The 11,852-nt window shown below is 64.1% G+C and overlaps 2 protein-coding genes across 2 annotated transcripts in view; one reads left to right on the top strand and one right to left on the bottom strand.

Moving 5' to 3' along the window:
- The window catches only part of AKT1 (AKT serine/threonine kinase 1), a 17,146-nt gene extending 12,324 nt beyond the window's left edge, over positions 1–4,822 (top strand). Inside the window, exons 3-10 of the mRNA XM_024758057.1 lie at positions 1,892–2,003; positions 2,109–2,256; positions 2,561–2,692; positions 2,768–2,833; positions 3,952–4,020; positions 4,162–4,287; positions 4,377–4,491; positions 4,746–4,822. Coding sequence (XP_024613825.1) covers positions 1,892–2,003; positions 2,109–2,256; positions 2,561–2,692; positions 2,768–2,833; positions 3,952–4,020; positions 4,162–4,287; positions 4,377–4,491; positions 4,746–4,822 — 845 coding nt within the window. The remainder of the gene's footprint in view (positions 1–1,891; positions 2,004–2,108; positions 2,257–2,560; positions 2,693–2,767; positions 2,834–3,951; positions 4,021–4,161; positions 4,288–4,376; positions 4,492–4,745) is intronic.
- Positions 4,823–6,577: 1,755 nt separating this feature from the next.
- Positions 6,578–11,846, bottom strand: SIVA1 (SIVA1 apoptosis inducing factor). The gene is made up of 4 exons (XM_024760084.1): positions 11,705–11,846; positions 9,389–9,583; positions 8,508–8,664; positions 6,578–6,785 (listed from the first exon to the last, which is right to left on the bottom strand). The coding sequence occupies exons 1-4, from the start codon at positions 11,820–11,822 to the stop codon at positions 6,728–6,730; spliced, it is 528 nt and encodes a 175-aa protein (XP_024615852.1). The 5' UTR covers positions 11,823–11,846; the 3' UTR covers positions 6,578–6,727.
- Between the last annotated feature and the right edge of the window lie 6 nt (positions 11,847–11,852).

Raw genomic sequence — 11,852 nt, 5'->3', positions numbered from 1 at the left:
TGGGCCGGGCGGGCCTTCCGGCCTGGTCCCTGTTCCCGGTGCTCTGCCCGGGCTGGCCCGGGACACGGGCCTGATGGGTGAGTTAGTGATGGGCTTGTCGACCAGCACACCCCGGGGTCCACCTGGGCTGCTGTCTGGGGTGCAGAGCACAGTCCTGGCTCCACCCCAGGCTCCTTCATTCAACCCCCACCCTCCGGCTGGCTCTGCCCTCCCTGCCACGTGCCTGGGAGCTCGGGGTCCTCTGGCTGCACACACACCCCCTGCCGCCAGACCGCAGGTTCTGGTCCAGGGTCTCAGGAGGGGGCGTAGCACAGGTGGCCCGTCCTCGGCTGACGGGGAAGGATTCCCAGCCTCCACGCCTGCAGATATTCTGAGGTGGGGGCCGTCCTGCCCACCCCCCAGTGTGCCTGGCCCCGTGCTGCAGGGCTTCTAGTGGGAGGAGCAGAGGCCCTGCGCCACAAGGGAGGCTCCCTTGGGGGTGCTTTAGCAGGGCCTGGTTCCTGTGAGCCCTGAACCCCCTCCCAGGCTCCTCAAGTCTCAGCAAAGCAGCAGGTAGAACGGGGGCCTGGGGGTGAGGGGAGGCCAAGGAGGCAGACCCCCGTCCCCGCAGCCTTGTGGCCGCGTGGGAGCCTCACTGCAGTGTGTCTGGCTCCCCGCAGGGCCTCCTGGGTCAGCCTGGGGGCTTCCGGGCTTGGGAAGGATCCTCGGCCAGGGGGATGCTGCCTTGCTGGGGGGCTGAGGCCCCTCGGGAGTGTTCCCCAGGCTGAATGCAGGGGAGCACGGTGGGGGGGGGCTCTCGGGAGGCGCATGGGAGGTGGGCACCGCCCAGAGGGGCTTCCTGAGCAGTGGGTGGGACTGGGGCCCTGACCCGGGCATTAGGCCAGCAGGGGCTTCAGACGCAGGAGCAGAGGTGTGCGGGAGGGGGGAGCGGCTGTGCGGGGGCCTCTGTAGCAGGGGCTCTTCCTTGGGGATGGGTTCCAGGGTGGAGAGATGAGAAGTCAGGCCCTGGGTGGGTGTCAGGCGCCCGAGCCCTGGGGGCTCCCGGTGGTCTCCGATGGGCTGAGCGAGTGGGAGGGGGCGTGTGGGGACCCGGAAGGCTGGCCGCACAGGTTTTCCTCTCTCCCCTGCCCCGTGTAGACACAGGCCGCCCTCCGCATAAGGCTGGGCCCCCAGCCCCCTCCTGGCCCCGCGGCCTGGCAGACCATTCCTCGCTCCCTTGCACTCGGCTGAGGCCGGCCGGGGCCCCTCGCGGTTGCCAGGGCCTAGACGCTGGAATGTCGGAGACCCCTGCGCTGGCCCCGCGGCCCCCTCCCGCCTCATACAGGCTGGGCTGGAATCCAGCCCCTCTCCGGGCCTGGGGCACCTCCACGGTTCCTCGGCTGCAGGTGTGCGTGTCCCGGGTGTGCATGTGCCTGTTTCCACTCCCGTGTGCACCTGGGGGCATGGGCAGCAGTGTGGGGAGGGTGCAGCCCCAGTGGCCTCAGGGGTGGACAGGCAGCTTCTCCGGAGGGTGAGTCACTATCCCTCTCCGTCCCGGGACTGGCCCTGCGCCGCGAGGGGGCCGGCAGAGCTGGTCATCGTGAGGCTGGGAAAGCGGTGGGATGGTTCTGCTCGGGGAGGGCGAGCTGCCCTCCCAAACCCCTCACCCTCCGGCTGGTTGAAGGCCGTGTCCTGGCTGGCAGGGGGGCTTGGAGACCTAAGGAAGGACCATGGAGGGTTGACCGGCCCCCAGACACCCCCTGAGGGGCGCCGCTGAGCTCTCTGAGCAGGGTCCCAGCTGGAGTGGGGGTCCCGGCCCCCTTTTACAGGGCGGGAGACCGAGGCTTGGGGAGGGCTGGGCTGTGGCGGGTGGGCCGGGGCTCAGTGCAGACAGATGCTCGCCTGCCCCCAGAATGCCAGCTGATGAAGACGGAGCGGCCGCGGCCCAACACCTTCATCATCCGCTGCCTGCAGTGGACCACGGTCATCGAGCGCACGTTCCATGTAGAGACCCCCGAGGAGCGGTACGCGCTGGAGACGAGTCCCGGTGCCCCAAGCCCAGGGACCTCGGAGGGGGCGGCCCCAGACCTGGGCGGGGCTGGGGCCTCAGCCGACTGACTGCCCTGCAGGGAGGAGTGGACAACCGCCATCCAGACGGTGGCCGACGGGCTCAAGAGGCAGGAGGAGGAGATGATGGACTTCCGGTCGGGCTCGCCTGGCGAGAACTCAGGGGCCGAGGAGATGGAGGTGGCGCTGGCCAAGCCCAAGCACCGCGTGGTGAGGCCCGGCCCTGCCCTTGGGGCCCTGCCCCGCCCAGCTCCTCACACAGGAGTGAGGGAGGGACGCCAGGTTCGGGAAGGCCCGGGTGCCGTTGCTCCCACCGTCCCCCCGAACCCCAGGGCTCCAAGTCGGGGCGCACAGCCCCGTGGTCTCCCACGAGCCCTGGACCCCTCGGGCCCCACCTGTGCTCGGCCCCGAGGCTGGCCGCGGGGGCCCCGGCCTCTGGCACCCCTCACCACTGTTGGGCCTCCAGCAGTCACCATGCTGCCCCCTGACCCTGGTGCCTGCCCGCTACCCGCAGACCATGAATGAGTTTGAGTACCTGAAGCTGCTGGGCAAAGGCACCTTCGGGAAGGTGATCCTGGTGAAGGAGAAGGCCACGGGCCGCTACTATGCCATGAAGATCCTGAAGAAGGAGGTCATTGTGGCCAAGGTAGGGGCCGGGGCCGGGGCCGGGGCCGGGGCCGGGCCAGGCGGGGCGGGCGGCTCAGTGGGCCCTGTTTTCCAGGACGAGGTGGCCCACACGCTCACGGAGAACCGCGTCCTCCAGAACTCCCGGCACCCCTTCCTGACGGTGAGTCCCCTCTGGACCCCGGGGGACGGCTCGGGCACCAGGTGCTGGGGTCGCGCGGTCACTCGCACCAACCCCTCCTCCCCTGTGAATCTGGTGGGCTCAGGGCCCCGTGGATGGCGGGCGGGCCTCCAGGAGGGGCGGGTGGAGGTGCATGGTGTGGGGTCACTGGTGCACAGAGAGGGCAGGAGGCCTGGCCTGCCCTCTGGCCCACTGAGACCCTGGGGGGCCACGCTCCCCATGCCCACCCTTCTGCACGGTCTTGCACTGCTTCCCCTTTGAGGCTCACTCCGGGAGGTCCCTGTCCTGGGGGAACCCGGGCCAGGAGGGGTGTATGGAAAACCCCTGGCCTTCTGGAGCAACAGGGAAGTGCCCGGAATTAGGCTGCCAGGCCCAGCCAGCTCCGCCCCCAGAAGGTCAGCAGTCAGGCGGACGGGGCTCAGGACTCAGGCCTTGGGCGACCTGGCGCCGGCCTCTGAGGTCTTGTGCCCGGGACCACCGTGGGCCCGTCCCCTCCGCTCAGCACAGCTGTCCTCGCTCCAGGGGACGGTCTGATCCGAAGCAGGGGCAGAGCAGTGGTCAGACTTGCAGCGATGTTTTTCCTGACACGTTTTCTTATGAGAAACATGACTTCAAGAGCAGACATCGTGTTTGTTCGTCCAGACGTTACTCGTTACCGTGGCTTTGCCTCGTCTGCTTCATTTTGCTCTTTTTCCCTCTGTCTGGCTGGAGGATTGTGAGGAGGAGGCCAGGCAGGCTCTGTCGTGCCCTCCACCCTCCAGTGGGTCCCTGTACGGGACGCTAACGTCGCGTTCCGCACATTCCCTGATCAGTGCGGCCGGCCTGGCCGTGCGGGAGCCCAGAGCCGGGGAGGATCTCCCGTCCGTGTTTCTGTGAGCAAGCAGTCATCAGCGGGCCTTTCTTTTAAAGCGAGGCCGCCTGTGGTTTCAGGTGTGAGGGCAGCAGGGCCGGCCCTAAAGGGGCGCTGCCTCTCGGTCCCTGGACCTGCAGCCACTCGTCCTCGGGCGCGGCCGGTGGGGCAGCAGGGTATCCCCCGCCCTGAACAGGGCGAAGCTCCTGCCCAGCTTGAGGGCCGGGTTCCAGCTCTGTTTCCCTCACAGGCCCTGAAGTACTCCTTCCAGACCCACGACCGCCTGTGCTTCGTCATGGAGTACGCCAACGGAGGCGAGGTAGGGCCCGGGTCCCGGGGCGGTCCTTTCTGAGCCTCGGGTGTCTGGGTGGCTGCCCTCCCCGCTCCCCGCCTGGTTAGGGCCTCCGCCCCGTGACCCTGGCCCAGGTCACCGGCCCCGCTCAGGCTCCCCGTCCCGCAGCTCTTCTTCCACCTGTCCCGGGAGCGGGTGTTCCCCGAGGACCGGGCCCGGTTCTACGGCGCCGAGATCGTGTCTGCCCTGGACTACCTGCACTCGGAGAAGAACGTGGTGTACCGGGACCTCAAGGTGGGCGGGGCCGGGGATCTGGGGCGGGAATGGGGGCGGGGCGTGGAGGCGGCGTGGAGGCGGGCTGACCCGGAGGCCGCCTCCTGCAGCTGGAGAACCTCATGCTGGACAAGGACGGGCACATCAAGATCACGGACTTCGGGCTGTGCAAGGAGGGCATCAAGGATGGCGCCACCATGATGGTTGTGGCACTCGGGCTCCAGGGCGCGTGGGCCCCGTAAGTTGCAGCACGTGGGCTCTCTTGTTGAGACGCGAGCGCCAGAGTTGTGGCGCGCAGGCTTAGTTCCTCCTCAGCATGTGGGATCTTAGTTCCCTGACCAGGGATCGAACCCACGTCCCCTGTATTGGAAGGCGGATTCTTCACCCCTGGACGACCAGGGAAGTCCCCCATTTTCTCTCTTTTATTGGCTTATTTCGATTTTACCAACTCTCTCACTGATGTTCCTTTTCTGCTCCAGCATCCTATGTGGAACTTAGAACAAATCTCTCCCGAAGGAACGACTGTAGCCACGGCCTGTCGGATGTCAGTCCATAACTCACTCAGCAGCCTGCCTTGGAGTGAAATTCAGCCCTTCACACGCACGGTCCTCAGAACACACACCTCCACTTGCCGTCTCCGTGCTGTGGTCACTTTTGTTTCCACATGTTCAAAATCCCCAACACACATTATTAGTTTTGCTTTCAACAACTGTCTTTTTTACATTTTAAATATTCTTACTTGGTAGAATATATGTAAAACTTACCGCTTTAACCATTTTCAAGTGGCCAGTTCAGTGGCATTAAATGCATTTACGTGGCTGTGGCACCAGCACCACCATCGTCTCCAGAACTTTTCATCTTCACAAACTAACTCTGCTCCCGTTCAACACTCACTGCCCCTCCCCGGCCCCACCCTTCCCCTGTCTGTCTCCGTGAACCCCACGGCTCTAAGGACCTCACAGGAGTGGAATCACACAGGACCTGTCCTTTGTGACTGGCTACTTCACCCGGCCTGACGTCCTCAAGGTCCATCCGTGCTGCAGTCTGCGTCAGGATCTCCTTCCTTTTTTTTTTTTTTTTTTTTTTTTTTTTTTTCTCTCTTTTTTTTTTCTCTCCTTCCTTTTTAAGGCCAAATCATATTCCATCGTATGGATGGACCACGATTTGCTTATCCATTCATCCCTTCGTGGACAGGTGGTTTGTTTCCACATTTTTACTCTTGTAGACGCTATTGCGATGAACACAGGCGTACAGACATCTGCTCGAATCCCTGCTGGGTATTTGCCAGGAGTGGGGTCGCCAGGCCACGTGAGCTCTACTTTTCAGTCTCTGAGGAACAGCCATTCTGCTCCAGAGGCCGCGTCACCCTGCATCCCCACAGCAGCGCACAGGGCTCCCGGGTCCGCACGGCCCCGCCGGCACTTGTTCTCTGTTGGACAGCAGCCCCCTGCCGGGTGTGAGGCAGCATCTCCTGTGTAACTGAGCTGTGTTTCCCTGAGCATCTCTTCACGTGCTCACTGGGGTCGTGGTCTGCAGGTGGACACTGGGACGGAGGCCCAGGGCCTCTACAGGAAGCCAGGAGAGAGGAGGTGACCCCACGATGAGGGCTCGTGCTGCTCTCACATGGCCGAGCCGGAGAGGCCTCTGAATGTTCTCAGCTCAGGAAGACCCATGGGGTCACTTGCAGCCGCCCCCAAGACCTCATGCCTCCCTGTGGCCCACCCCCGCTCCTGCTTCAGGGGTCCTAGGCTCTGCACTTGGGGGCAAACCCCAGCCTGGCCCAGCCCCCTCCAAGAGTCAGTCACTTGACCCGCCAACAGTGGGTGCCCCCGCTGCCCACCCCAAAGAACCTCTCTTCTCCTCCAGGGTTTCTTGGAGGGGCTGGGACTGACTACCCACGGATTCACCCTGAGGGCCTGGGCCCACGGCGCTGCAAGGACCCCGCGCGTGGGAACCGGGCCCGAGACCCAGGTGAGGAGGCCCCGCGCAGGGCTGCGCCCCTCCCTTCCCCCTCTCGTCCACTCCCCTCCCTCGGGCCACACGGGCTGCACCACCCAGACGGAACTGACAGGCAGGTCACCCGGGGCCCGGCCACCCAGACAGCGGCGCATGACAGTGGCATTTCAGGGACAGCCTGGGACGCGGCCCCACCCCCGAGGGGCACTGGAGCCCCACCTGGGCTCACACGCTCTGGACTTCAGTGTCCCCACCTGTCAACGGGGCGATTGGCAGCACCTGGCATGGAGCTCAGGGCGCGGCCAGGTGGGAGCCGGGCAGACCACGGGCCCCAGGGGTGCTGACGAGTGAGTCCTCTTGTCCAAATATAAAGGGTTTATTCTCTTCTGTGGTCAGGAGAACAAAATACAAAATAGAAAGGCTGTCCCTTCCCGCCCCTCCCCCCAGTCCCTCAGCGTGGACGGCGGCGAGGTCGTCCAGGCAGGGCTGCCGTCCTCTCCTGGCCTCAGGCCTCGAACATGGCGCAGCTGGCGCACAGCACTTTCTCGTGGAGGTCACTGCAGCTGCGACACCGCGAGGTTGGGGGAGAGGAGCTGGCATTAGGGCTGAGTTCCACGGGAGCTGCCGACCCCACCTGGTCCCTTGACTTTATCTGGAGGCGGGGCCGTTGGCCCAGACAGAACCAGTTAAGGAGAGGCCCCACTGCCGCAGGGAGCCGGGCCCACAGGGCCGGGTCCTTGGAGAAGGACACCCGCAGAGGGGGGCGGTTCGAGGGCCCGGGGAGAGGCTGGAGCACGGAACCCGCAGAGTGCGGGACTCCAGGAGCAGACCCCCGCGGCCTCCCTAGAACCAGCCCCCCCGACAGGTATCTGCCTCGAGCACGAGGGTAAACGTCTGGGGTGCTTGCTGGAGCCGCCCTCACGGACTGACAGCTAAGGAGCCCCCGGGGCTCAGCCCAGGTCTCACGGCGGCCAGGTGTGCAGTAGGGTTGACTGGCCCCGGATGGCTCACAGGGGCAGCAGCTCAGGTAGGGTAGGGACATGGCAACTCAGCGAATGGCAGGGGACACGCGTCGGGAGACATGCTGAAAGGAGACGGCAGCACGCCTGAGGTGCAGCGGCAAAGGGTCCACGTCCAGGGCTAGGAGCTTGGCTCCAGCTCCTGGTGGCGATGCCCCACCCGCGGCCGTGCCTGACCCTGGGGACGAGGCAGCCACCAGGTGCAGGCAGGATGCCCGCTTCCAGGGTGGCGCTGAAGCTCGGAGGCCTGAGGCGTGGCCTCCAGAGGGGACCCCGAACGTGTCGTCTGTTTCTCACCCGGGTCAGAGAGCCCCACCCGCCGGGGCCCGAGAAACAGGCAGGTGCGTGGCGGGCTCTGCGGGCGCTTGGGGGCCAGGCAGCAGACAGCAGGGGCGGGGGAGGCTGCCACGGAGTCCCTGAGGATGCGGACGGCCCCGGGGAGGGAAGCAGCTGCCAGTAGGTGGGGCGCCCACCCGGCCCCTCAGCTGGCCCTTGTGCTGTGCTCAGCTCCCCCTCCAGGGAAAAGCCACTGGCAAGGCCCTGCCCGTCTCAGCTTACATATAAATAGGAAGAAAAGAAAAACTGAGTTGGCAAAATCAACAGAAAGAGTCTTCCACACTCATGACTCGCCCAGTACCTGACCCCTGAACTGGCCAGCACGGGAGGCCCACGCCTGGCCTCCGTCCTTCTGTCCAGCGCGTCCCAACCGTGGAGCAACCCACCTCTCGGGAGGCGTGTTTTTAACTTTCCACGGTTGGGGTTGGTTTTTTTTTTGGCGGTGGCAGGGTGAGTTGGTTTTAAAGGCCATTGGGACTAAACTGGTTTGAGATCTGCAGAACTTTTCTTACGGGGCACTGCCCATCCCCACCCATCAGCCGGGAGTGGCCGCTGGAACGAGGATAACGCCCGAAACTTCCCGGGCAGGGATGGGGCCCACCGGCTGTGGCGGACACGCTCACCCAAGCCACAGACAAACGCTTGTTTTCTGCCCTCACCTGTCAGGTGTCCTCTGCTAATGAGCGCGCTACACAGGAAGGCCACGTGAGGCTTCCTGATGGCAGGGCTCAAAGGACTAGAGCACAAATGGTCTGGGACAGACCACAGACAGCGCAGAGCTGACCTACAAGGTCTGGACTTCCTCCAGAAAGGATCTCAAGGTCTTGGACAAACTCAAGCTGAGCAAAGCATTTACTGGCATCACACCGTCCCACCGGGCAATGTGGGATGGGCCTGCCGCCCCCACTCCCCGACAGGGCCCGCACTCACTCCACGAGGGCACACAGGGCGCAGGCCACTGCCCCACAGCCGCAGCAGGTGCGCACGCAGCGCCCGCACAGGGCCCGCTCGCACTGGCCGCACGCCGCCTTCCCGTCCACAGCCCGCACGCACGACGAGCAGGCTCCCGACGCCGCCATGGCTGGGTCTGTGGGGAAGAGACACCCATCAGCCCGAAGGGGACCTGGAGCGCCGGGGCTGGGGGCCACCCTCCCTCCTGCGCCTGACTGATCACTAGGTCCTAAGACGATAACCTGTGCATAAGCACGGCACCCAGCCCCGTTCACCAGGGAGAGATCCCAGCGGGCTTCCGTGACTCCCACCTACAATTCCCACCACCCAAATGTCGGTACCTAAGGGTCAGCCCTTCTCCTGACCGCCTGCATCAGGAGTCGCTAGGCCTTCGTCCCTTGTGTGTCTCACAGCTGCGTCTCAAAGCGTGGTCCCTGCATCACGGGTTAACACAGGGGTCCCTTTGCCCCACCCAGACCCGGGGGCGGGAGAGTTTTTAACCAGCGACACAGGTGACAGTCTGAGACGCACACCACGCTGCACAGGGACCCGAACGGGCTTTTCCCACCCAGCCAGGTGGGACTCTGTGGGAGAGCTTCAGGTGGAAAGCAGGCAGGACACCCAGAAGGGTCACCCAGAGGGGTCTCTGTTCCTTTCTGATCCAACAGCTAGAAGCTGTCTGCAGCTACCAGACGTGGATGGTGGTGACAGCAGAGCCTAATGTCAGGAGCCTGCAGGCCCTCGCCCCGTTCATATTGTCAGACTCGGGCCCGGCCCCCTCCAGCCCAGGTAGGAAAAGCCCCTGCCACATCCCGTCCTTAGCACACAGCTGGGAAGCGCCTGCCGTGGGCCTCACTCACCAGCTTCGGAGGCCTGGGCTCGACTCCTGGTCAGTCGGCCGTCGGGCCCGATCAGCATCTGCCCGTGCGCGGCCCGAGGGGCTTCTGTGGGGCCAGGCTTCGGGGACTCCGGGGTGTCGACGATGGCGCAGCCTTCCTCCCACGCGGGGTCCATGCAGGCCTGGGCCCCGCGGAAGAGGAGCTGCGTGGTCTTTTCTGCGGAGGCAACCATTTCCCCGCTTATACCGCTGCAGCACGGAAGCACCTGCATGGCCACCTCGTCCCTCGAGCTGCGCGTGGCCGGGCCTCTGGTTACCCAGCCACCCCAGAGCACGCTGCTCCCTGGTGAGCTGGGTCCCACCCTGACCTCCTGCCTGGGCTCAGCGGCCACCTCCACCAGGGAGGTTCTGGACCCTGCAGCCCCACCTGGGCTCCCTGTGCTATCACTCTGCTCATTTTCCACGCGTGTGGCCTCACCTCCTTGCCGTTCATCTCCTCCCCAGCACCCACAAGCCAGCTTTGTCCAGCAGACGAAGCTCTGCGCTGTGGAGTGCTAACTAATGCACAGCCAGAGACTCAGAGCTGAGCCCACACCCCAGGCCAGCACGCACCCCTTCACTTACCACGGAGCTGCTAGCAGAAGGCATGGCAGCAACCAGCTCCGAACAAGGTACCCCAGAACTTTCCAAACCTCTGTGGGCCCTGGATACCCCCCCCACCCCCTGACCCCAGAGCTGAGGTGGTTTCTCAGCAACCAGAGCAGTGGCTTTCCATCAGGGCACTGGGGGCTTTCACAAGGTCAAATGCCAGGCGCCAGCCCCAGAAATGCTTTGTTTGTGGTGTTCTGCCCTGTCCCAACAGAGCCGGGGTGGAGACCTTAGAAGCTGTTGGTGCCAAGTGAAACCGACAGAAACACACAGCTGGGTAACTCAAATGGAGTGGCTGATGACAGCCCCGTCACACCCAGTTCCTCCTCCTCCAACCCCCCCCACCCCCACTTATAATAGGGTGGGACTCGGGGGAGGTCATGTGGTGAGGCTAAGACTTGTCTTCAAGGGCCTGTGGTCCATTCAAGATAAAGAGACCAGGGTTCAGGCTTGGAATTCATTACACACGAGCTCACGCTGGTCTATGTCCTGCCCTTCTTAGATGCCCAGGGAGCCTCGCACTCCCTCTGTGACGGGGCCCTGCGAAGGACAAGCCCCTGCAAATGCTCCAGAACATCGTGGTCAAGAGCTAGACTGACTTAGCCCCCATTTATTTTTAATTCTTCTGTCTGCAGTGTTTACATTTTTTGAAGGTCCTGAGAGGATAACGCTTGCAGTCTGGCCATAGTACTCACAGCTTCACTCATTTTTATCGCCTGCACGGCCTCGAAAGGCATTTGCATTTGCAACCCCGCATGTGCAAGAAAAGAAAGGGCACAGCAGCTGCTGATGGGGGCAGCGGGGTGGGGAGCAGCAGGACAAAGAGAAGCAGGGTCTCCCCAGGCTAGGCGCTTCCCCACATCCCTAGTGCACGGCAGCACCACTCAGTCACAGACACCCAGGTAACCATCTGACTCTTCCACACGCACAAACCTCGTGCCTCTAGCCACTAGTTAAGGTAAATTCCACTCTGTAGTTACCCCAGGGTATTAACCCCACCAAAGCGATGATCAATAATATCAATGCGCCCAAAAACCTGCATGAAGAAGCCAGTGTCCTTACATCTCTGGAACTGGACACTCCAGCCACAATGAACCGGACAGCACTCTCCGGCTTCCCGGCTTTTGCATAGGTTGTTCCCTCTGCCTGGAATTCCCTTCCTCTCCCTCTCTGCCTGCCTAACCCTGAAGGATTCGCCTTCGACCCTGTTCCTCCACGAGACCTCTGACAGCCTGCAGGTGGTCCTGCAGCGACCCGTGCCTGCCCTGATGACTTCTGGAGAGTCCTTCTCTGGCTGGCCCCCCAAGTAGACAGCAAGGCAGGGTCTCCCGCAGCCGCAGCGCCTGGCAAGGAAGGCGCGCTCCACAAACGCCTCTGGGGTCAGAACGGGTGCTTCTACCGGCTTATTCCACAGGGACATCCCACTCCCCTGCCTCTCGCTGGGCTGGTCAGACCAGGGCTGGCTCCTGCGCGAGTCCAGCATTCCCAAAGGACAGAGCCACGCCTCGGCCCCAGGCGGAGGCCGCCTGTTTCGGGAAGGTGGAGGGAGCGGACAGCTCGTGGACGCGGGCGCATTCACAGCGCCCAAATTGCTGCTCCCAAACCCGGCCGGGCGGCTGGCCCCGGCCCCCGGCTCCAGGGCGCGCGGCCTGCGGAAACCGCCTGCCCGACCCCGCTACCCCTCACTCACCGAAGATTTCCCGCGTGAGGCGCTCGGCGCACACGCCGCGACTCAGCTCCCTCCTGCCCACACGCACCTTGAGCTGCAGCGGGGCCGCGTCCGCGAAGGGGCAGCCCCGCTTGGGCATGGCCGCGGCCCGCAGCGGCGCAGCTCCGCG

Source organism: Neophocaena asiaeorientalis, unplaced genomic scaffold, assembly GCF_003031525.2.
Source record: "Neophocaena asiaeorientalis asiaeorientalis breed wild unplaced genomic scaffold, Neophocaena_asiaeorientalis_V1.1 scaffold476, whole genome shotgun sequence".
Taxonomy (NCBI): Eukaryota; Metazoa; Chordata; class Mammalia; order Artiodactyla; family Phocoenidae; genus Neophocaena; species Neophocaena asiaeorientalis.
The sequence above is the reverse complement of the archived record's forward strand: the minus strand, read 5'-3'. Positions and strand labels throughout refer to the sequence as shown.